The sequence below is a fragment of the Sus scrofa genome, chromosome 1 (assembly GCF_054392235.1).
Source record: "Sus scrofa isolate SSC_HxYL_T2T_F1_AM1 chromosome 1, Sscrofa_HxYL_maternal_Yorkshire_Landrace_v2.0, whole genome shotgun sequence".
Lineage (NCBI taxonomy): Eukaryota > Metazoa > Chordata > Mammalia > Artiodactyla > Suidae > Sus > Sus scrofa.
Window position 1 is genome coordinate 218568491 of NC_139383.1, and position 24858 is coordinate 218593348.

The window sequence follows — 24858 nt, forward strand, 5'->3', positions numbered from 1 at the left end:
GTAGTGAGAGTTAGGATTTTTGAGTGACACTGTTCAACCCATAACAAAGAGCCTTACATTCAACATGCAACAACCCTAGTAGAATTGGCCTCCTTGCTGTGATAGTTAAGTTCCTGACTGGCATCAGTTTGTTCCTCAGACTGACCACCCTTGGTGAGAAGAACTCTTCCCATTGGGTACATGAGGTTTACCTTTGAGTTGCTGCAGGCTCTTGTTTGGGTCAACCCTAAGACGAAAGCAGGTGGCTCACTTGAACTGTGCCCTTTCTGTACTTCACTTTTTTAAAATTTTAAAAAATTTTTTTTTTTGTCTTTTTGCCATTTCTTGGGCCACTCCCATGGCATATGGAGGTTCCCAGGCTAGGGTTGAATCGGAGCTGTAGCCACCGTCCTATGCCAGAGCCACAGCAATTCCAGATCCGAGCCACGTCTGCGACCTACACCACAGCTCACGGCAATGCCGGATCGTTAACCCACTGAGTAAGGGCATGGATCGAACCTGCAGCCTCATGGTTCTTAGTCGGGTTCATTAACCACTGCGCCATGACGGGAACTCCTCTATACTTCACTTTAAGACAGTTCCAACCTTTCTACTTTTTTCCTTCCATTAAAAAAAAAAAAAAAAAAAAAAGACTATTTTTTTAGTGTCTGGGTTCAGAGCAATTTTTTTTTTTTTTTTTTTTTTAAGGGCCGCGCATGTGGCACACAGAAGTTCACAGGCGAGGGGTCAAATCGGAGCTATAGCTGCCGGCCTATACCACAGCCACAGCAAAGCAGGATCCCAGCCACATCTGCAACCTTCACAGCACACAGCAATACTGGATACTTAACCCACTGAGTGAGGCCATGGATTGAGCCCGCATCCTCATGGTTACTAGCCATGTTTGTTACATGCTGAACCACAATGGTAACTCACCACAGTAAAATTGATTTCCCTTATATCCCCTGCCTCTTCATATGTACAACCATCCCAGCTCTTAACATCTCCCACCCACGCAATACATTTGTTACAAGTGATTAACCTGCAGTGACATATTATCGCTGAAGTCCATGGTTTAAATTAGTGTTGTTGTTTTTTTTTTCCCCAGGCTTTCCACTTTTTGAGAAGTAAGATCTTTGTCATATGTTGTCTTTATTATTTGAGGTCTGTTTGTTACAAGATCGGGGGTGATTTGGGCTTTCCATAGATTTTGAGCCACCAGCCAGGTGCTCTGTTTGCATTGATAGGAACTAAAGCCTATCATACCAGGGGGAGTCTCTGAAAGCCACCTCTGGGAGGTTTCCCTGGATGAGAGAAACACCCATTTGTCAAGAAGAGTTTCCATGCTGTTTCAAGTAGGTACTAAAGACATCTGGGGGCTCTAAGTAGTTATAATTTTGGAGATTATTTAGACATTTAAGAAAATAAAAAAATACAGCTTATCAATGAAAAAGGAGTAACACTCAGCTGTTCATTGTTTTGAAACTTAGGTGCCAGGATCTGTTTCATAAACTGACGTCTTTTTTTAGAGAATGTGAAAACTCCCCCTGTCCTCAGATCCTATAAATACTTATTGATTCCCATACTGGCTGTCCTTGTCTCTTTCAGATTTGGTGTCCTCATCCCCATTCCTAGTCCTTTTACCCAAAGCGATCTGTTCATTTCTTTAGAAACATGACTGGCAGAGAAACAGAGTAAAAAGATCAAAGACCACAGAATAGTATAAGATTTGAGCTCCTGGAGGGAGCTGAAAAGAAACCAAGCAGCTTTCCTGTCTAGTGAGCTGTACTCAAGTAAACTTGCCTTGAGGCTTTGTACAAACCCAAAGCTAACCCTGACTACTTTGCATTCAGCCACCGTGATTCATCTTGAGTGGAACTGCGATCATTCTTAAGAAAATGACTGTTTTCCTTTAAAATATGTGCTCTTGAAAGGTTTGAGGCATTCCTAATCGAGACTTCACAGTGCCTGAGAGTCAAAATGTTTTCCAAAGGAACAGCTCTCTGATGTGGCATTTGCTAAAAAACCTTGGGAAGATGTCTTTCAGTGGTGAAATCTGTTTTGCAGGAAAATATCCAGGAAATAACTCACTCTGTAAAGTGAGTTATGTCTGCATAACATGACACCTCTCTCTCCCCTTCAGCACCTTTTGTTTTATGGGAACAGGGGGCCAGTTCAAGCCTTCCGAAATTGTTTATAATCTCAGTGGTTTCACAAATACTTTGCACCTTGAGGGTGGGAGAGGAAGGAAAAAGAAAAACTAAGAAAGTCGTTATTTCTAATCTCATTAACCTAAGAAAGTGGATCCTATGTGCACACCTGGTAGACATGGAAACAAAGGTGAAATGCAGGCAAACAAATCAGAAGTACTTACACTTGGAATAGGTTTTCTCTAACCATCTGGTTCTATTCCATAAGGTTTTACAAAAACTTGAAAGATTTTTGGGGGGTGGGGAAGGGGTGCTATAATTTTAAAAAACAATTCTTAAGAAGGCAAGTGGTTGGGGCTTGAAAATATTTTTGTATTGGCTTTTCATTTGAGTAATGCTTAACTTTATGGGCTTTGAGAGTCCAAACAATTCTCTGAATATTAAAAACCTTAATACTCATGTACTTTCTTCTTTGTCTGGCCTCTTCACACTTCAAGCCAGTTTATTACACAGCTGCCTACGTGGTCTCCCAACTTCTAACCTCTCTGCTTCTTTGCTTGGGTCCCTAAATCTTCCCACATGACACTTTTCAGGTTCCTATTTCTAAGATATCCATTTTCAAGACCCTCCTCTGTTGCCTGTGGTTTGGAGTCTAAATCTGCTGACCTAGCGTCCAGGGCCCTCTGCATTCTGGCTACAGACTGCCACAGTAGCCCTCTCACCCCACCCCTTCCATGACCTCCTACTCCAGCCACCTCATCTGCTCAGTCTTCCTTCACCATCTTCCTGACTTTGCTTATGTTGTTGTCCCATTTCCTACATCCAGATCCTTCCAACTCTGGAGCCCATAAACTTGTAATATTTACCACCTATCCTGTATCTTTTGGCAGCCGTTATACCTAACCTTGAATGCTTGACTTTTCCAGCTTGTCTCTTCAAGAAGGTTTTTCAGTTCCTTTATGCCAGGGCTTGCTTCTGTTATGCCTCTGGAATTCTCTGTGGCATCCACCAAAGGCAAGTACATAATGGATACAAAATATATATTTTGATGGGCTGATTCATCCATCCATGAAGTGGGAATTAGATAGTTTATATTAAATACTTCAAATCTTATCTTTGCCAAGACTATGAAAGTTATTGGTTGGTTCTGAAATCTTAACAAATTAGCTGTCAGCCCACTTTTTAAAATAAAATTCTTCTAAAGACACTTAATTTTTCTCAATGCAGCCAAGAATAGGTTAGGTGAACCATTTTCTCATTCCACTGGATTCTGCTGGGGACAGATGAGTTTGCTTCCATCATGGGATCTATAGGCAACATACCTTCAAGAAGAAGGCCGTCATCTAGATGGCACAAATGAGAGCCATGCATCTGTAGAACACAACCTGCCAGGAGAAAAGATTCCAGATTCAGAAGAGACGCCTAGGAAAAAAAAGTCTAATGGCTTATATAGAGGGGTTTATGGGAATAAAAACACACAAATAGCCAATGAGTAAATGACAGAGCGATGTTTTCAAAACTTAGTCCTAGAAGGTTAAACCGTAAGTTTATTTTTTCCCCTTAAAATTGAGCCTTCTTTCTCCACTAAACAGTACTTTTCTTCCTGCCAACTCTTTTTCTTCTCAGTAAATGCCTGGGGGGATGTCCTGTAATGCCTGTCATGGAAACTGGTCAGGATTTGACAGTCTCAGAAGTTTCTTCCAGCTTTAATATCTTGTGTTTCTGGGGTTGCTCTTTCCCATCTCGAGGGGTGACAGGATGGCTGGGGATACGTTTGTAATATCCACACTCTTTTGTATTACGTTCACAAAATTACTGTGAACCAAGCTTGATGGTAACTCCATGAACAGAGGCAGATAGAAAGAGGAAAAAAAAAAAAGCAAAAAACTGGCTCAGTCTCTTTCTATTACCTCCGCACCTCTCCCACCCACCCCCCACTCCCCAGCCCATAAAGTCTCTGTGGGAGGATATCAAACTACTGACGATGGCATCATCAGAATAAGCATTTGAGAGTTCGAAGGATCTCAGGAAGCCGCACAGCCAATGGAAGCAGCTGTCATTAGAAATCAATCATTTCAAGGGTTCCTTGAATAGCATGAAGTACCCTCTAGTAATCACTTCTGACTCTGTGAATCAACATCTTCAGAATTTTGAAACGATTAAGATTTAAAGATGGCAGTACTTGTTTGTTCCTAAGAGGAGAAGGGGCAGGTCAGGCAAATATTCAGTCTTGGATCTCAAGCACTAGCCCATTCTTGTTCATCCCTTGCCCGATGTGGCTTACTTTTTGGTTACAGTGTTTGCATTTAACGGGAATCATCATTGTCCAGGAACAAATGTGGTCTTTTAATATTGTTTGGGAGAACAGCACGACTTCAGTGAGTTGCTAGCAGTACAATAGCTCACCCAGGCTACTGCAGTCTCGCTGTCGACACGTTAATTAATATATTTCTCTGACACCTAGGTGATTGAAATAGCAATTAAAGAGTAATTAAAATGTTTACTTCTTGTAGGAATGTCAACTAAGATGTGGAATATAGCAATTACCTATGACGGATTAGAGGAAGATGATGAGGTCTTTGAAGTAATTCTGAACTCCCCGGTGAATGCAGTTCTTGGCACAAAGACAAAAGCTGCAGTGAAAATTTTGGACTCAAAAGGAGGTATTCTTTTGATCCTCATCTTGAAATCAGGAGCAGTCCTGGCACTGTAGCCACTTGCTTTCAACAGCCAGTGTGCTTGATAACGCCTTCAAATCAAAATGCTTAATTTCTTGTCAAGAAAGCAACCTCAGTCTTCATGTAGGCTCTTTATTCTGGTTGCTGCTTCATGTGGTTTTCCTCCCGCTAAGAACGATCGTTTGAGAAAAGCAACAAGTCAGTGCCTAGTTGTTTTTTTTCCCCTACCCGTTTGTTGTTCTCACCAAGGGGGAAACAATGTTGGTGAGAATCTATCGACAATTATTTTCCCCCAGAGTTTGTAGGGCTATAATTATCTTCCTCTGTTAAAGAGAGCTCTTTATGCTGAAAATCTGAGCCCCTACTGTAGTGTGACCTGGAAAATTCTAAGAGGGGAAGGAATTGGAGAAAAATAGATGTGGAAGATGCAGCTGGCTTGGGGCTTCAGGAACAGCTGGAGAATATTAATGAAAACCTGGGGTTGCAGAGCCAAATAGGTCCTGAATAGTTTATGCTAAAGAACAACCTGTGAACTAAATAAAATAAAGACCAGCCAAAGTCTTTGGGGCTCTGATTTTTTTTCTGCCAAATTCCTTCTACTTATTCATCTCTTTAGCATTAGACAAGTGTCCAGTTACCATGCTCGGTCTTACACTCCTATTTTTACACCTGTCATGACTTATTGGCCTTATGTTTTTCTTACCTGAACTTTATCATCTCTTCTTCTCTTTCCCTTCTTATAGTAAAAATAGACACTATCTTCTTTCCTTTTCTACACTCCTGTTTCTGTAATATTGCTCCTCATCACTTTCCTCACCAAATTAATTTATTTTTCAGGAGAATTTTCTGGTCACATTAAGTACATAAATACTTGAGGTATAAAGGATCTACTTGAGGCTTCTGGTGTAGACTTTTTTTCATATGACCGGAGATATTTCTAATTGGAGTTGCTCCATTAAGATTACTGGATCTTTGTCCTGTAACCGTTGAATGCACATTTTTGATAACTGTGACTTGATTTCACTGACATCTTCAAAACAATTCCAGTTTCCACCTCTAGGATACTGGGGAAAGGATGAACATTTAAAGTGTTTGTGGAATGACAGTTGAGCAGTGAATAAACCTGATCATATGGAGGATTCTATGGTATGAAAGTGAGGCTGTTTCCCAAGTATGTGGAATGATTATAAAATCACAACAATGGTTTTCATCTGTGGTTTGTGAAATTCAATTTCATGACTTATAATCACCCTGTAGATGTGCAGAAGGGCACAGCTTTCCTGGATGGAAACTGATGAAGAGGAAAGGAGTTTCTGGCAAATGGCAGAAAGGCAACATCTGGTGGGAAAATCATCCATCTGAGTTTAATGACAAGCTGCTCCAGGGGCTTTGTCGATGTGCCTGCTTATCTGTGTGTGTGAAATGAACTGACCTGCCATTTTGCGTGCCTCTAGGACAGTGCCATCCTTCGTATGCCTTCAACCCAAACACACCCCATGCAAGGGAGAAGGGCATTTGGCGCCGGCTCTCCCCAGGGGCTTCCTTACCCACCACTTCTGGCTCCTTTCATCTGGAAAGAAGACCCCTTCCATCTTCCACGCGGCTAGCAGTCGCCAGGGGAGACACCCTGCGGGACTATGATTCTGAAGATCTTTCTCGAATGAAGCTTAGGACCAGAGGCAATGGCAAAACAGTAAGGATGGGGACTTCCTGGGATTTGATGCATGGAGTATATATTAAAAGAATCAGAAGATCTTAATAAATATTCTTAAACACTGAGGAAGCTGTTTTGGTTCTCCCAGTAAGTGGAGACATAGTGATTCTCATGGTTCCTTGCACCCTCATGCAGCCCTGTTTGTGTACGTATGTCATAATGCTGCCCTACTTCATTAATTGTACTAACTGAGGTAATAGATATTCGGACTCATTCATGCCATGTGTGCTTTGGTTCCTTTTGTTTTCAAGACAGGGCATGACCAGGGACCCTGAAATAGAAGAAAGTTAAGTGATCTGCTTGGGTGTGGAAACCATGGCTTTGACATTATTAGCATAGCATTCTAACCAGACACACACTCAGGAATATGTGTGTGTTTCCTTGGACCTCTGTGTAAGATAGATGGGCCAAAAAAATACGGATGTCATTTCTCCCTAACTGGGACTAAGAACAGATGAATCAACATCCCTAAGTTGTAATTAGGTCCAGTGATTTTTTTTTTTGGAGGTTTTTTGTTTGTTTGTTTGTTTGTTTGTTTGTTTTTTGTTTTTTTGTTTTTGGACTTTCTGTCTTTTTAGGCCGCACCCACTGCATATGGAGGTTCCAAGGCTAGGCATCTAATTGGAGCTACAGCTGCCAGCCATAACCACAGCCATGCCAGATCTGAGCCATGTCTGCGACCTACACCACAGCTCATGGCAACACCGGATCCTTAACCCACTGAGCAGGGCCAGGGATCAAACCCACAACCTCATGGTTCCTAGCTGGATTCATTTCCACTGCACCACAATGGGAACTCCAGGACGAGTGATCTTTTAAATTCTGGTGATTTGGGCATGAAATATTTTTTTAAATACACATTTTAAAAATTTTCAGACAGGAGTTCCCGTCGTGGCGCAGTGGTTAACGAATCCGACTAGGAACCATGAGGTTGCAGGTTCGGTCCCTGCCCTTGCTCAGTGGGTTAACGATCCGGCGTTGCCGTGAGCTGTGGTGTAGGTTGCAGACGTGGCTCAGATCCCGCGTTGCTGTGGCTCTGGCGTAGGCTGGTGGCTACAGCTCCGATTAGACCCCTAGCCTGGGAAGCTCCATATGCCGCGGGAGCGGCCCAAAGAAATAGCAAAAAAGGCAAAAAAAAAAAAAAAAAAATTTTCAGACATTAAAAAGATCTTACCGGAAGAGTTTTACCCTACTACTAATTATTATTCAAGCCAATTTTGTTCATATTTTGTTCTCTGTTGATTTCAGGTTCATCCATCCTCTGTTTATAGAAATGGAACAGACATCATCTATAATGTAAGCATAGTCTAAGAAAATTACTAAATTTCTTATATTTATGGATACAAAATATTTAGCAAAACTACTTTCATAACTTTTATATTTATGTATTTCTCTCAAAAACCTGTTTTGTAATTTGTTTTAGAGGCTTGAATGGTCAGGGAAAAAAAAGAGCTTTTATCTTTTTACATGGATCCAATTTTTCGATTGCTCATTTGTACAACAAATGTTTTTGTTTGCTCTCTTGGTATTTGTATTTTCTTTATTGTTGTTTGTTGATTTCCTCAAGTATCATGGGATGGTTTCCCTGAAACTGGAGGATGACAGTTCCCTAACTCGCAAAAGGAAGGCCCAAGTATCCGTTATTAGTCAGCCCCAAAAGACAACCAAAGCTGCAGAACTGCCTCAAGCAGATAAGGTGGAATCCACAACCAGCTCACACTTCCCCAGACAGGTATGAAAATCACTTCCTATTAACCTTACAACAAGCTGTGTTCTGGGCCATAAAACAGCCTTCAAGCCTTATAGTTTATTCAACACAAATGCTACCCCAAAAAACAATGACCTAAAAAAGAGTGTTGATGAACTTACATTAAGTCAAACCTAAATTGTCTTCCTTCCCATAGGACCAATTACCTTCATTTCCAAAAAACTGCACACTGGAATTAAAGGGACTCTTCCACTTTGAAGAAGGTCTTCAAAAGCTGTATAAGTGCAATGGAATTGCTTGGAAATCTTGGAGCCCACACACCAAGGTGAGACACAGGCCAAGCAGCCAGGAGCCCTAACTTGCATCAGGGCCTATGACAGGCTCATGGAGAGGATGCTCTGCCCACCCAGGCTGCCTCCACTTACCCTGTTACACTTTGAAGGTGAAGAGGAAGAGATGGCCAGGTGGTGTTTTAAAAATCACACAACACATTAGTTAAGCAATATAATTTAAGAAGATGTTTATTTACTGAATTATCATGCTGTCAAAGGTGTCAAATTAAAACATTGCTGCCTTGGGCAGTGTTTCCTGTAGGAAGCCATTGCATTTCTTAAAGTGGAGAATTGGAATCAGGGCTGACCTCCTTTCTGGTGACAATACCATTTCTGTTAGGGGACTCATGGAACTCTGAAAGCTGAGAACAGACTCGAGATTGTAGAGACTATTATGATGTGAACACATGGCTAACTATTTTTCAGGAGGTCGAAGATAAATCCTGCCCAGCTGGGTGGCACCATCACTCAGGCTACTGCCACTCCTTGATCACAGAGCACAAGCATACCTGGAGCACAGCAGCCCGAGTTTGCAGAGAACAGTAAGGAACTCTGTACCACATTTGATTGATGTTTCTTTTCTAGCATTTCTCTGTTTTCTTATAGAACTGTAGAGTTGCTTCATTCATTCAAGTCTTGAGTGTCTAATATCTACCTGGCTTTGCTTATTTGTTTTTTTAATTTATTTTATTGAATTATAGTTGATTTACACTGTTGTGTTAATTTCTACTACACAGCAAAGTGACTCAGATATATATATTCTTGTATTCTTTTTCATATTCTTTTCCATTATGGTTTATCACAAGATATTGAATATAGTTCCCGATGCTGTAATATAGGACCTGGTTTTTTATCCATTCTGTATATAATGATTTGCATCTGCTAATCCCAAAATTCCAGTCCCTCCCTCACCTACCTCCCCTCCCCATTGGTAACCACAGTCTGTTCTCTATGTCTGTGCATCTATTTCTATTTTGTAGATAAGTTCATTTCTGTCATATTTTAGATTCTACATATAAGTGATATTATGCAGTGTTTGTCTTTCTCTTTCTGACTTTATTTAGTATGAGAATCTCTAGTAGCGTTCATCTTGCTACAAATGACATTATTTCATTCTTCTTTACGGCCAAGTAATATTCCATTGTATATATGTACCATGTCTTCTTTATCCATTCATCTGTTTATGGACATTGAGTTTGATTCCTTGTCTTAGCTGTTGTAAATAAGGCTGCAATGAATACCAGGGTGCATGTGTCTTTTTGAATTATAGTTTTCTTCAGGTATATGACCAGGAGTAGGATTGCTACCTGGCTTTGTTTTAAGAGCTTGGAGGGAGTTCTATGGTTCAGAATGGATTTGAGATGACCTTAATAATGTATTTTGATTTATCTCTTTTATGATAAAATTGTAACATTACCATAGTTCTATTTTTTAGCATCTCTATCTGAAACTTTTGGAAAAAGTCAGAAGGAGCTTCCCTAGGTCAGCACCATTGCTCTATCCTTTATTTACTGAATAGGAATTCTTACCCACTGATTTGAAAATATATAGCAATGAAAGTTCTTATAACATCAGACCTAAGGAAATGTAAGGCATTGATGATTATGTAACCAGACAAGTTGGACAAAGGGTTATTGGATAATAGGACACTCAGTGAAGAATGACTTGTGGTCAAATAATGACAACAAAATTTATCTTATCCAGATGGATTTTAAAAATGCACATGTAACTCTCCCTGGCCCTCATTTTTGTCTACCTGAATATTACCCAAAACAATGCAATTAGACTAATATGCTCCATAGTTAGAAATTGAGACTAGATAAATCCCTGATGGATATCAGTCAGATCTCAACTTCATCAAATTCAAAAAGTTAAGTTCATCCAAAGACTATTAAGAAAATGAAAGGGCAAACCATGTTTGAGAAAAACTCATCTCAAACTATGTATCTGATAAAAGTCTCAAATCCAGAAAATACAAACAATTGTTACAAATAAATAACAAAAATACTAGCTAGATTAAAGAAATAGCAGTTGTCTTTACAGGATATACAGTTTGTCAGTAAGTATATGAAAATGTGCCCCCCCCATTGGACATTAGAGAAATGCAAATTAAAACTGCTATGAAATACCAGTTCACACTCACTAGAACAGTTGGGATCATAAAGACTACAGATGTTGTAGAGCAAATGGAAATCCCATTTATTGTTGGTGGAATCTGTAAAGCGGTATGGCCACTTTGTAGAACTGTCTGGGAGTTTCTTATAAAGTTACATGCATCTACCCCATGACTTAACAATTCTACTCCTGGGTATTTACCAAAGAGAAGTAAAACTATATGTTGAAAAAAGACATTCAAAAGAATTTCTTTATCAACTTTTTAATAACAGTAGTTTAAGTCGTTTATCTTCTTGTTTATAGGAGTTCATATTTTCTCCATCTAAAAGGGAATAGAGAAATTTTCTTTTGATAAATTAATTTTTTGGAGAAATATTATTTTTATTCAATGAGGTATAGTTGATTACAATGTTTCAGGTATACAGCAAAAAGAATCTGAAAAATAATGTATTCTTTTTCAGATTCTTTTCCATTATAGGTTATTACAAGACATTGAATATAGTTTCCTGTGCTATACAGTGGGTTCCTTGTTAGTTATCTATATTATATGCAATAGTGCATATCTGTTTGTCCCAAATTCCTAATTTATAACTCCCCCCTTTTCCTTTTGGTAATCATAAGTTTGTTTTCTATGTCTGTGAATCCGTTTTATAAATAAGTTCATTTGTATCATTTTTTTGATTCCACATATAAGGCATATCATATGATATTTGTCTTTGTCTAATTACACTTAGTCTCTAGGGTCATCCATGATGCTGCACATGGCATTATTTAATTTTTATGACTAAATAATATTCCATGTACATTTAGACCACATCTTCTTTATTCATTCATTTGTTGATGGACATTTAGGTTGTGTCCATGTCCTAGCTATTACAAATAGTGTGGCTATGAACATGGGGGTTCATGTATCTTTTGAATTAAAATTTTCATCTTTTCCAGCTATATGCCCAGGAGTGGGATCACTGGGTCATAATGGTAACTCTACTCTTGATTTCTTTTTTTTTTTTTTTTTTTTTGTCTTTTGTCTTTTTGTTGTTGTTGTTGTTGTTGCTATTTCTTGGGCCGCTCCCGCGGCATGTGGAGGTTCCCAGGCTAGGGGTCGAATCGGAGCTGGAGCCACCGGCCTACGCCAGAGCCACAGCAACGCGGGATCCGAGCTGCGTCTGCAACCTACACCACAGCTCACGGCAACGCCGGATCGTTAACCCGCTGAGCAAGGGCAGGGACCGAACCCGCAACCTCATGGTTTCTAGTTGGATTCGTTAACCACTGCGCCACGACGGGAACTCCCTACTCTTGATTTCTTAAGGAAACTCCACATTGTTCTCCATAGTGACTGTGCCAACTTACATTCACAATAATGGTATAGGAGGGTTCCCTTTTCTCCACACCCTCTCCAGCATTTATTATTCATAGACCTATTAATGATAGCCATTCTGACCAATGGGAGGTGGTACCTCATTGCAGTTTTGATTTGCATTTCTCTTATAGTTAGCAATGTTGAATGTGCCTGTGGGCCATCTCTGTGGTTTCATTGGACAAATGTCTGTTTAGGTCCTCTGTCCATTTTTTGTTTTTTTGTTTGGGTTGTTTGTTTTTTTGATACTGAGCTATATAAACTGTTTATATATTTCGGGAATTAATCTCTTGTTGGTCACACTGATTGCAAGTATTTTCTCCCATTCTTTAGGTGGTATTTTCATTTTATTTATGGTTTCTTTTGTTGTGCAAAAGCTTTTAAGTTTAATTGGGTACCATTTGTTTATTTTTGCTTTTTTTCCATTACTCTAGAAGATGGATAATAAAATATTGCTACAATTTAAGTCAAAGAATTTTCTGCCTATATTTTTCTTTAGGAGTTTTATAGTATCTGATCTTTCATTGAGACCTTTTATCCGTTTTGAGTTTATTTTTGTTTGTAGTATTAAAGAATCCTCTAAGTTCATTCTTTTATGTGTAGCTGTCCAGTTTTCCCAGCACCATTTATTGAAGAGACAATCTTTTCTCCATTGTATATTCTTGCCTCCTTTGTCATAGATTAATAAATAAGCTCATGGGCTTATTTCTTGGACTTCTCTCCTGTTCCATTGATCTGTATGTTTGTTTTTGTACCAGTACCATGCTGTTTTGATTATTGTAGCTTTATAGTATAGTCTGAAGCCAGGGAATGTGATTCCTCTAACTCTCTTCTTCCTTTTCAAGATTGTTTTGGCTAATCAGTATCTTTTGTGTTTCCATACAAATTTTTAAAGTGTCTGTTCTAGTTCTATGAAAAATGCCATTGGTAATTTGTTAGAGATTACATTGAATTTGTAGATTAACTTGGGTAGTATGGTCATTTTAGCAATATTAATTCTTCCAATCCAAGAGCATGGTATATATTTCCATATGTTTATGTCATTTTCAATTTCTTTTATTAGCATCTTATAATTTTCAGAGTACAGTTCTTTTTGCATCATTAGGGAGGTTTATTCTTAGGTATTTTATTCTTTTTGATAAAATTGTAAATGGGATTGTGTCCGTAATTTCTCTTTCTGCTATTTTGTTCTTAGTGTATAGAAATATAGCATATTTGGGCAATTAGATGGATCAATAAAAGTTAAAAATGTTGAGGGGCTCATGTAGGGTTATAAGGATAAAGACATCAAAAACATTACCTTAAATTGCTGTTATTTCATAAGAAATGATTTTGACACTAAAAATATATAAGATCATAATCTCAGAATAATGGTATTCAGAAATAGCATAAATAAATACTTTGTCCTGAGGTAAATTACTATAAAAGTGACAGAAATTTTCCACCTTCCTTATTAATTCAAGGGGATTAGTGACCATACCTAGCACATCAAACATGATGGTATACGCAGTTTCAGAACTAATTTGCTCATATCATTGTGAAGTTAATTTCATAAACTCTGGTTTCAGGGGACTGTTTTAAGCTCTAGAAATGTTACCTTTTTTTTTTTCTTTTTTGATGTAAAACTGAGAAAACTTTCAGAACAAGAGAAAGTTTTTAGGGGGCAATTGGAGGTTTTCCATTAAGAAAATGACTGATATATCTCTCAGTAATATACGCTATTTCAAATTACATGTTATCTATTTACATATTGGTCCAACATTAAAGCATCTGTTAAATACCATTTCTGATGATATATCAGGGTGTATACAAGGTAAAGAAAATGTATTTGGTGTGAGATTTTTAAAATACCATAAAAGCTTCCAATTTTAAAATTTAAATTGAAGAATGAGTATGAATATTTGACCTGATGACATTTGTGTGATACTTCAATATGCATTTTATCTTAAATGGACAAGAGTGATTACCCCAAGAAGAGTTAATGTTGGTTAGAGGCTTTCCAGAAAATGCCTAGCAAATTAACGGCAAACTAAAAGAAAAATCAAAGATCTCCACATTCCTTTGCATCAGTTATTCTAAGAGGAACATTGTGGGATGGTGAAACCAAGGCCTTGGTTTAATTTTCCTCTGAATCCTAAGACCTCCCCTCCATTCAGCATGTTTTCATTCATTCTCTGAGCCTCTCTGCTCCCCTTCATCCATTGCTTTTCAGGTTCATTTACTCCTCTTTTACTCTATCCACTCTGCCTTGAAAAATGAATATTCCTCTGGGAATTATTGATTCTTTCCGTGATGTAGATTCGTAGTTTCAACACTTTACAGCCTGGCTGTTTACCTTCTCATGAACATTTTTAGGAGATGGTTTTAGCTTCTATAATTGAAATTAAGGTGCATCTAGTATGTTTGTGTTTGGTCTCAGGGACCATTTTTCAGTTCCAGGTACTGTTTCCTCAGGCTTCCTGGCTACCTGAAGGTCCTTTACAGATGGTCATTTACAGCACCCCCATTTCAGGAACAGCAAATTTTACTTTATCCTTTGTCCCTAATCAAATCGCTAACTCAACACAATCTTTATCTCCAGGCTCCTTTCCTCCCTGTTGGTGTTTTATTATTTTTCGAGCCCAGAGGAGACAGACTCCTAGATTAGGTATTTCTTAAATTTACATATTGTAATCTCATCTGCTCATTTCCTTAGGCAGTCATTGTACATTTGGTAATTCTATTATTATAGATCATTATCTATAAAGCCATTTTGTTTTCCCACAGCAGTGTCTGGAACCCCTGCTGACCTATCCTTAAAGAGTTACTCTGAAATATATCTATATTTAATCAAAAAGTTTCAAAGAAGTAGAAGTTTATTTCTGTAACTAGAAAAATTTAGGTTTCTGTTTTTAATACTCCACTTTGAATGCCTTCAGATTTCAAAGTTGTCAAAATATTTTTGTGTGTGTCACTATATTTTACTTTTCTTTGTTTATAGTCTACACATAGCTAAATAGATAATGTTCTCTGTATTTTATTTGTGTATGGGCATAAGAGTAAAGGAAGGGTATTTTTATAAAATAATAAAAATACAAATGCATGTGTGTGTGTATATATATTTATATATATATATATATATCTGAAATGAGTGGTCTAACATTCTACCTATTCTAAACATAGCTATTTTCCCCTTTTGCTCTTATGGGACTTTTTGCCTCTGGGAGAGTCAAAAAGGAAATCAAACTTGTACTTGACCAACTAAAATGGATTTTACAAAGTCTGTTTTAAAGATAGTTTCAAGGATCTTAAAGCAGGAGGAGATCTTAAATATCCCTGAAGAAAACCCATTCCTTCCTGATGCAGACATTGAGACTGCAATTACATCCACAAGGAAATTGGGAGCAGAGCAGGAAGTGGAACCCAGGTCTCTCACACTCTAACTGCCACATTGACTGAAGCAGCCCCTCAAGCTGTCCCTTGACGTATATTTAATACCCTGATTACATATATTTAATACCCTGTATTCTAAACCCTCAGCACATCAGAATTACCATGTTGAATGGAAGGGGGAGGAGAGAAGACTCACTGTCCTATCTGCTATAACTGTCAGACAGGAGCTGACAGTAAATAATAATACCAGAAATAAGTCACACAACCCAAATCCAGCAGCCTGAGAGCATTCAGACCTAGTATGTCAGAAAGCCTAGAAGTCACCACTGCATTATACAACACTAAAGTACTTGATTAGTAGGGGAAAAAATCTTTATGAGGCAGATTAACTTATGCTCACCATATGTGATCTGGAAAAGTAGAGAAATTAATCTAAAGTGTGGAAAGATATATGAAAAAAATTCAACAGTTGTCTGAACATATCCAAATATGTATTACTAGTCATATTTCCTGCTTTTAAAAATATCAGTAGACATTAACCAGGCAAGAAGATCATGGTGACCTTGTTTCTTTTTTTTTGAAACTTTCTGTATTAGAAAAGGAAGAAAAGAAAAAAATAATTACCTTCTGGCGTTTTTCTTAAAGCCTTCTAAAGAGCTTTTAATGAACATTGCTGGGGAATTAAATACAATCAAATATTGCTTATAGGAATAATTCAGCTAGCTACAAAAATAATAAAGAATTGTTTTTTAAAATTTTAATTAAAGTATATCATAAGAAATTCTCATGCCCATTAGAGTATCTGCAGGCAAGGATGTAGAGAAAAGGAAACCCCTGTGCACTGTTGGTAGGATTGTAAAATTGGACAGCCATTATGAAAAACAGTATTGAGAACCTTCAAAAATTACAACTACTATATGATCTAGCAATTCCATTTCTGGGAATATTCCATTTCTAAAGGAAATAAAAATACTATGTCAAAGAGGTATCTGCACCCCCATGTTTATAACAGCAATTTTTTACAATACCTAAGACATGGAAACAACAAGTTTATCAACAAATGACCAAAGAAGTTGTAGTGTACACACACACACAAGCACGCACCCACACACATACACACACACACGCACACACACACACGCACACTGGGATAATTCAGCCATAAGAAGAAGGACCTCCTGCCTTTTGGGACAACATGAGTGGACCTTGAAGGCATTATGCCAAGTGAAATAAGTCAGAGAAAGACAAATACTATATGATCTCAATTATATGTGGAATCTAAAAACAAAACCAAGCTTATTTATAGAAAAAGAGATCAGATTTATTAACAGAGGTGAGGAATGTGGGGGTGAGGGAGTTGGATGAAGGTAGTCAAAAAACAAACTTCCAGTGATAAGATAAATAATTACTGGGGGTATAATGTCTAACATGGTGACTATAGTTAACACTGCTGTGTGGTAGATTTGAAAGTTGTCAAAAAAAAAAAAAAAAAAAACTAGGGAGTTCCCAATGTGGCTCAGCAGAAACAAATCTGACTAGTATCCATGAGGATGCAGGTTCAGTCCCTGGCCTTGCTCAGTGGGTTAAGTATCTGGCATTGCCATGAGCTGTGATGTGGGTCACAAACAAGGCTTGGATCCTGTGTTGCTGTGGCTGTGGTGTAGGCCAGCGGCTACAGCTCTGATAAGACCACTGGCCTGGGAACCTCCGTATGCTGCAGGTATGGCATTAAAAATGAACAAACAAAAAATTAAAGTTGTTAGAGTAAATCCTAAGAGTTCTCATTATAAGGAAAAAAAAAGATGTTTCCTTTTTTCTTTTTTTTTTGTTACTTGAAATGACTGTTGTTAACTAAACTTATTGTGGTAATCAAATTTCACAATATATATAAGTCAGGGCAGTATGCTGTATATCTTAAACTTTAAAAAATGGCATTATAGTTTGGGGAAAATATTTGCATATATTTATGCAAGGTGCATTTACTTCTATACAACATATGAAGGTTTGACAGTAAGGCCAAGCTCATTTCCCTGATGATGGAAGAGTCACAGTTACTGAATCACTTGACTAAACACACCAAGCTCAAAATGTAGGCCTCAAAGAATTTTATCTGAATAGTTTGGGTGACCTTAGTGATCAAATTAACTGGATAATAGCCAAATTTATGACATTTAGAGATAAACTTCCCAAAAGAGGAATACTTTTTTGGCTTAAGTAATTAATCTATATAAGGAAGCAGCAGCTGATCTTCTAAAAAGGTGTTTAAAACCCATTGAATTTGCGCTTTAAAGCCCAGGTATTAAAATAAACTATCACTGGAGTTCCCATTGTGGCTCAGCAAAAGTGACTCTGACTAGCATTCATGAGGACACAGGTTCAATCCCAGGCCTTGTTCAGTGGGTTCGGGATATGGTGTTGCCGTGAGCTGTGGTGTAGTTCACAGATGTGGCTCGGATCATGTTGCTGTGGCTGAGGTGTGGGGCAGCAGCTGCAGCTCTGATTCAATCCCTATCCTGGGAACTTCCATATGCCGCAAGTACAGCCCTAAAAAGACAAAAGACAAAAAAATTAAAAAAAAAATCATCACTTTCTGTGCTGTCACTTATCCACCCTGCAAATACTCATTAATTCAAAAGCATAGAGTATTACAATCTTGGACAGTTCTTTCTACATATTTACTTTTTCTCTATTTTAAACTAACCTTGATTTCCATTGTGCATTTCGTATCAGCAGAAATGTTGAACTCTTTGTCACTGACGCTCTCACTTTTGTTTGTTTGCACATAGGCATCTGGGCAGCCTTGTAAGTGTGCTCTCCAGGCAGCATATGCAGTGGCTTTGGGACCTCAGTGGAAGAAAGCCCTTTTGGATAGGCAAGTATCTGAGCTGCCCTGAGGAGAAAAGCAAAAACACACGAAGAGAACATCCCTCTTCCAGGGGCTGAAGAACTGTGGTTTGCAAGAATAAGCAATGATTAGACAGTTGGAGAGTCTATCTTTTAAAACTCATCTCGATGACATAATATCTTCCTTTTTATACATCTCTCTCAAAGAATTTGGAATGTGGTCCCATTTATAAGTAATTTTTAAAATGTCATTTCTAAAAGTAAAAAAAAATAGAAACAGTAGATAGGGGGTGGTTACATAAATTATAGTAAGGCCATATGAAAGAATCTTTAATACTTAAGGCCTCCGTAAGGCATTAAATATTAAAGACACGACAAAATGCCTTATGTTTATGAATTCATTCAATGTTGGGTGCATGTTATATAAAATATGTAATGTATTGCATTTGTGGTGAAGCGCTGAGTAAAAAAATACAGTCTGCAGTCATATGAAGCATGAAATAATTTAGAATGAGGAAATATCATATAATATATATCATATATGTATATACATGTGATATATGTACACATATAATATAAACATTTATGTTTATACATAAAAAGAATATGCCAAAGAGTAAGAAATGTTTTTATACTTGGTTGAGAATTATAGATGATCTTAATTTTATCCTTTGTTTTCTGAAGTTTTAATATTTTCTACAATTTTAACAATAATACAAATCTTTTCAAGCCACTTTAGAAATAGAATTCTAGGGTACACTAAAGTCAGTGTTCTTATCTCTTCTTATAGGTGTTGTATTTCAAGGAATTATAATAAACCCACTCTTGGCTTCTCAAAAATCTCTGTAATACTCAGTGAGTCTTTAATTCTGAGTCTTCCGAAAGATTTAACTAAGGCTGGAAGACAAGTTCTTTCTACGTCCACAACAACTGGTGTCAAGGCTCTATCCCCATAAAGTACTAAGGCATAACATCACCTGATAAATAATAATTCAAGGAAACAATCCTGAAGGAGACAAGTTATTCCCAACTAAAAGTACTTTATTTTATTCTACCCTAAAGTATCAACTGAGAACTGATGGAGAAAAGGTTACATACTGTGTAACTAAGTCTGTTTTCACCATCAGATTTGTGTTGGGTGAGGCAGGCCATTCTGTTGCAGGGGATTCTTTTATAATTCTATTATTTTTATTTCTTTTATGGAAGAGAGTAAGGATGAGGAATACTTCTTTAGGAAAAATTATCAGAGCTTTACAATATTGAAGTATAATTTTCCAAAATTGCCAGTAGGAGTAGTGAAGCGAGTTGAGAAAAATCTGCTTTTTGTTGAAATTGTAGTAGATTGAAAAAAAAACCTTAAGAACCAGACTAAAAATAGTAAACTACTTTCCAATAGGAAACCCAAGACATTTATTTTTATTTTTTTATGGTCACACCTGTAGCATATGGAAGTTCTCAGGCAGGAGATTGAATCTGAACCACAGCTGCCACCTACATCACAGCTGTGGCAATGCCAGATCCTTTAACCCACTGCACTGGGCCAGGGATCAAACCCACACCTCCACAGCAACCCAAGCTGCTGCAGTCAGATTCTTAACCCTCTGTGAATCAGTGGGAACTCCCCAAGACATTTAAACCATGAAGAAGAACAATAGATAAGAGTGTATCTGTTTCCCTGTGATAGGAGCTCTAACTGTAGGATAATATGAATAATAATTATGATTTATTAAACACTTACATGTCATGAGCTTTATATGCATCATCTTTAATCCTCAAAACAAGCCTAGATATACATTTCTTATTGTATGGAAAGACTAAAACTCAGAGAACTCACAGATGTTAAATAACCTGCCCAAAGATGTTCAACCAAGTGGTGGAGCTAGGATTTGGATTCTGAATTGCTTTATGTTCTCGAATGTGTCTTACAGGATTCCCAGGTCCTATTCTATGTTTTAGAACATATGCCCATATTTGCATATGATTACTGAGCTTAGAACAATAGGCTGATATGATATCCAATTATAAATGTAATAAAATCATTTGGCATAATTTTTTGGTTCACATTAGGTTTGAATGACCGAGTGCGTGCTGGCCACTGGGAGTGGATTGGTGGTGAACCTGTGACCTTCACCAACTGGAGGAGAAGTCCCCCTAAACATTCAAAGGCTGACAAGAACTGTGTTTTGGTTCAGAGACAAGGAAAATGGCAAACAAAGGGCTGTAGGAAGGGCAAATCTCACAATTATGTATGCTCCAAGAAACTCTGAATGCAACTGGCCCTGCCGGTGCCCACTTATGATTTCTCACCTGTTTATTTCCGGGATTTATGCATATTGTTCAATAGAAAACAAGGTGTCATGGCTGATTTGGTATATTTTTAAAAATCATAGTGTATGAGTGGTTCTATCTAGTAAAAAAGACACGCACATAAATAGTTCCAGGAAGATTGACAAATGAATATTTCTTATAGGAAGAGGTAAAGTTTTTGCATTTCAGTATAAATCCCTGAAATATTATGTGGTACACAATTTTATTATTCTGGAGACCTCACTTTATATTTCAATCAACACAAATTTCATGATCCTTGGGTTTTTTGGTCCCAGTGTCTCAAATGAGTTCATTCTGAAATCTATATTACAGGTGCTTCTACCACTTCAGTCTGAGTGAAATGCCCCATGCCCAACCTTAAATCAAGGTTGAACTGCAAAGGGTTGCTTTGTCCCTTTGGAACCCTTTTAAATGTGGAGGCTGTGGTAAAAGGCTGTGGATAAAAATGAGAATTCTCTGTGGTAAAAAAGGAAGGCTCTAGATGGAAGAATCTTGCAGATGGAAGTTCATCTGCAGAACTCTAGTTCAGGTAAGACTTCAGGGGGCTACCTGTCCTTCAGGTCTACACATCACCACTCATGAGACAGATCTCCTTTTCCAATGAGAATGTTGGCATGGTGCCATTCCAAAGTGAATGATTGGGTTTCCCTGGCTTTACAGAGTCATGAGAAATTTGAAGTAACATGAGCCTCTATCTTCATTCCTGTTTATTGTCCTGACTAGCATTTCTCAAGGACATTTGGAATAAAGAGGATATATGAATTATGGTTAACATATGGAAGAAAAATATGGCTTCCTCCAGTGTATCTGAGTGAACTATGCTGATGAACAAGGAAAAATAATACTGAAAACAGAGCCCTTGAAAGCTATATTCTCAGAACGGATTTGGATAAAATTTTGAGCCCTTAAATATTTAATATTTGTAGAAATGACATGTTAACCTGATTCTCTAATGTAAAGGTACCTTATTAATTTATAATGGCAGCTGAGTGAACCACTTTTCTAACAGTGAAGCATGCCACAGCCTTGCAAGAACTCCCTTCAGAAATCAAGATTTAATTACAGAAAATGAGAAATTTATTCTGAAACATTTATTCAAAATTGTCCTTTTTTTCATAATCACTGAAAAAGATGGTTGTGCCAAATGTTAGTTGCCATGTGAGCACCAGTGTATCTTCAGAATTAAAACGTAGTTACCAAGTAGACCAAAGTTTTGGTGTAGGTTTTATTATAATAATACCTTGATGAAACTGAAAAGGACTGAAGAAACTCAGTCCTGTTTCTAGATGAAAAACATGACAAGCTCCTTTTATCTGTGCACATTTATCAAGATTTTGGCTAATGGAAATATTTACAAAAAGGGGTTGGAATGAGATTGAGATGTTCTACCTTTTGTTAAATTCCAGCATCATTGTGAAGTAAGGAGGCTACTTACCTTGGGTATATTACTATTAAGCTATAAGATACAGGTCTTCTGAATGACACAGCAGTTGGTGGTGTTTAACCAAAAGATGTAAAACCCATTCTCTATATCAGTTCAAATCCCTTCTGATACACTGGCTTCTGTAATGTGAATGCCTGCTGGATAAAGAAATGCAGAGTTGTTCACCTAAAGGGATAAATCCTCCAAGGGAAAGTAAAAGTTCAAGGAATACAGAATTCCTAGAATTTAAATTTACTATTTAAAACTGGAAATCCAGAACCATAACAACTATGTAGAACCTGGTCACCATGGTAGATTTTATTGTACTTTTCTGCAATGACAAGGATATGTAAATGCAATTGCAAATGTTAGCCAAAGAGAGAATGCTTTGATTTTCATAGCATCTAGAGATACTAGAAGAGTGTTTAAAATATTCCTGATTGTGAAAATATTAATGAAGTTGTAAAGATCCAAGTAATTAAAAGAAGGTAACAAATAAAAATTCAGGCACATTGGGGTGCTGAACAGTATTCACCATGACTTTCATCTCCTTTTCCTGATTGGTCTTTGACTGATGGGGGAGTAGAAGTAAGTGATTGTCATGGTTCTCTCTACCTTGATTGGTTACCATCATCCTTTAGGTTCTAGTGGGAACACGAGGAAGGAAATGGGGTAATGATAGAATGGGAATGGGGAGATTATGGGAAAGGAGAATATAGGGGAGAGTGGAGAGAAGGGTTGAGTAGGAAGAGATGGGGATTGATTGGTGGCTAAGAAAGGGAAAATCAGAAAGAAGGACCTGAATGCCCCTGAACTCTTCTCCCTAGACTTGAATACCAACTCAGGAAAAGTCCCACTTAATCCAAGGGCATTAACCCAGCTCCACAGCATGTAGCTTTTCTGAATCTTGTGACTGTTGGTCTTTAACAAAAACATAGGTCCATAGCATATATTTGCTCAATGTAAACTTAAAAAACATAGAATTATTTCATCTCCCTCCAATGAGTAGTAAAAATGAGCCAGGTGACATTTATTTGCATTGACACTATGGTTTATGTAATTTAAGCCATAAACTGCTGCTGAATAATTTCTGTAACAAAGCAGCATATTAAATGTACTGTATCTATTGCTGTATACAAATTAATAAAATAAACATATTTCTAGTTCTGGATCACCGTTCCTTTAGTGTTTAAAATTTATATTCATTCTGTCCATTGTAGGAAGAAATGGAAAAGAAAACCCAACATGTATTTTTTTCATCTTTACTGTTTAGATCAGCCTTTAATTATACAGCTTCCATTTATCTACCCATCCATCCATCTGCCATCCATTCAACAAATATTGAATATGAAGTGCCAACCCAGCACCTGGTATTGTTCTAGATACTGGAGATATGTGGTGAATGAGATGGACAAATAAAAGTATAAAAGCAGAGTGCGTATATACAACTTCCTAAAAAAAATTTTTTTTTGAGGCATGGAGCTTCTTTTTTAATATCAGGGAGGAAGTCACAATGGGCATAATTGATTACATTGTCCATTTTCAAAATTGGAGGAAACCCACGCTGATGCAAATAGCTCATACTGCCTTTTTTTTTTTTTCTCAATTGGTGCTAACTTCCTGAATTTATAATCAGGTCAAGGTGGTATGTATAGCGGCTCTCTCAAATCTCCTATATCCAGGTCATATAAGGAGCTAAAATATTCAAATCTAGATAAGTAATTTTGTAACAGTTATTTTACTCAAAAAGATAAGCAGTGTGTGTCTCTGTGTCTTTGAGTTTCCAAGAGTAACAGGAATAAAGGAGAGAGCTTTGATGTCATCTCATCTAACATCCCTGTTGTAGAGCCGAGGGAACTGAAGTCCTCAGAAGTTACAGCAGGAAGAAGTCAGCCATGGACCAAGGGTCTTCCAGATTGGAGGCTGGATCTCTTCTAATTATTCCATGTACTTATTACCACTCAGAGCAAATGGTTTTTATTATCTTCAGGTAAAATATCTTTCAGTGATGAGTATGATGAAGTTCACCATATACTTGAAAACATTATTTTAAGTGAAAGAAAATGGACACAAAAGGCTACATATTGAGTGATTCCATTTATATGAAATGCCCAGATTAGGCAAATCTATAAAGATGAAGTTAGAAAGTAGATTAGTGGTTGCTGGGGGTCGGTGGAAGGGCAATTGGAACTAATTGCTTGTAGGTACAGGGTTCCAGGGAAGGGAAATGTTTTGGACTTAGACACTGGTGATGGTTGCACAACACAGTGAATATACTAAAGACCACTGAAGTGCATGCTTTAAATGGTGAATTGTATGTAGTAGGAAGTATATCTCAATAAAAATTCTATTAAAAATCACCACATAAAAATGTATTTTAGAAAGCTATAAATGGATTGATGTATTAGCTGTGTATTTATGTGGTTCATCCAAGATACTTTTTCCAATCTTTGCTCCAAGTCTCTCTCTGGTTTTTGTTTATTTGCTAATATAGTTGGTTGAGGGAATGAAAATGCTGATTCGAGGCATTTTTAAATTTACAGTACTGCTTTATTGATCTTCCTTCTCTTTCCCCCCATTAATCATGGGAGAACTCTTACCAATGGTGGAGTGTGTCTGGATGTCTGTAATACCCAGATGCCATGATTTTCTTAAAATTAATTTTATAAGTCTTTAGAACAGGATCATGCAGGAAATGAATATAGTATCCTCATAACTTACACATATAACTGTTCATTTTGAACAGTTTTTATAGGTCTTATATTCTGCTAGGCAATAAAATTTAGTTTATCTTAAGACAGAAAGGAACAAAAATCAACCGACACTTCCATTAAAGGCCTTAAGGTAACCTGCAA

The 24858-nt window shown here is 37.5% G+C and overlaps 1 protein-coding gene across 20 annotated transcripts in view; it reads left to right on the forward strand.

Annotated features, from left to right (window-relative positions):
* Positions 1–23174, forward strand: part of FREM1 (FRAS1 related extracellular matrix 1) — a 185180-nt gene extending 162006 nt beyond the window's left edge. For 16 of the 20 annotated variants that reach the window (XR_014821338.1, XR_014821316.1, XM_021063573.2 and 13 more), the window contains 8 exons: positions 4643–4792; positions 6262–6500; positions 7770–7817; positions 8089–8253; positions 8426–8554; positions 8988–9103; positions 18195–18280; positions 20320–23174. Coding sequence is in view for 14 of the 20 variants with exons in the window: in XM_021063573.2 (XP_020919232.2) it covers positions 4643–4792; positions 6262–6500; positions 7770–7817; positions 8089–8253; positions 8426–8554; positions 8988–9103; positions 18195–18280; positions 20320–20519 (1133 nt within the window). In the remaining 6 variants the exon portion in view is untranslated. Of the gene's footprint in view, positions 1–4642; positions 4793–6261; positions 6501–7769; positions 7818–8088; positions 8254–8425; positions 8555–8987; positions 9104–18194; positions 18281–20319 lie in introns of those variants that run through there. The other 4 variants (XR_014821317.1, XR_014821303.1, XR_014821332.1 and 1 more) reach the window with 4 other exon arrangements.
* Positions 23175–24858: the final 1684 nt, after the last annotated feature.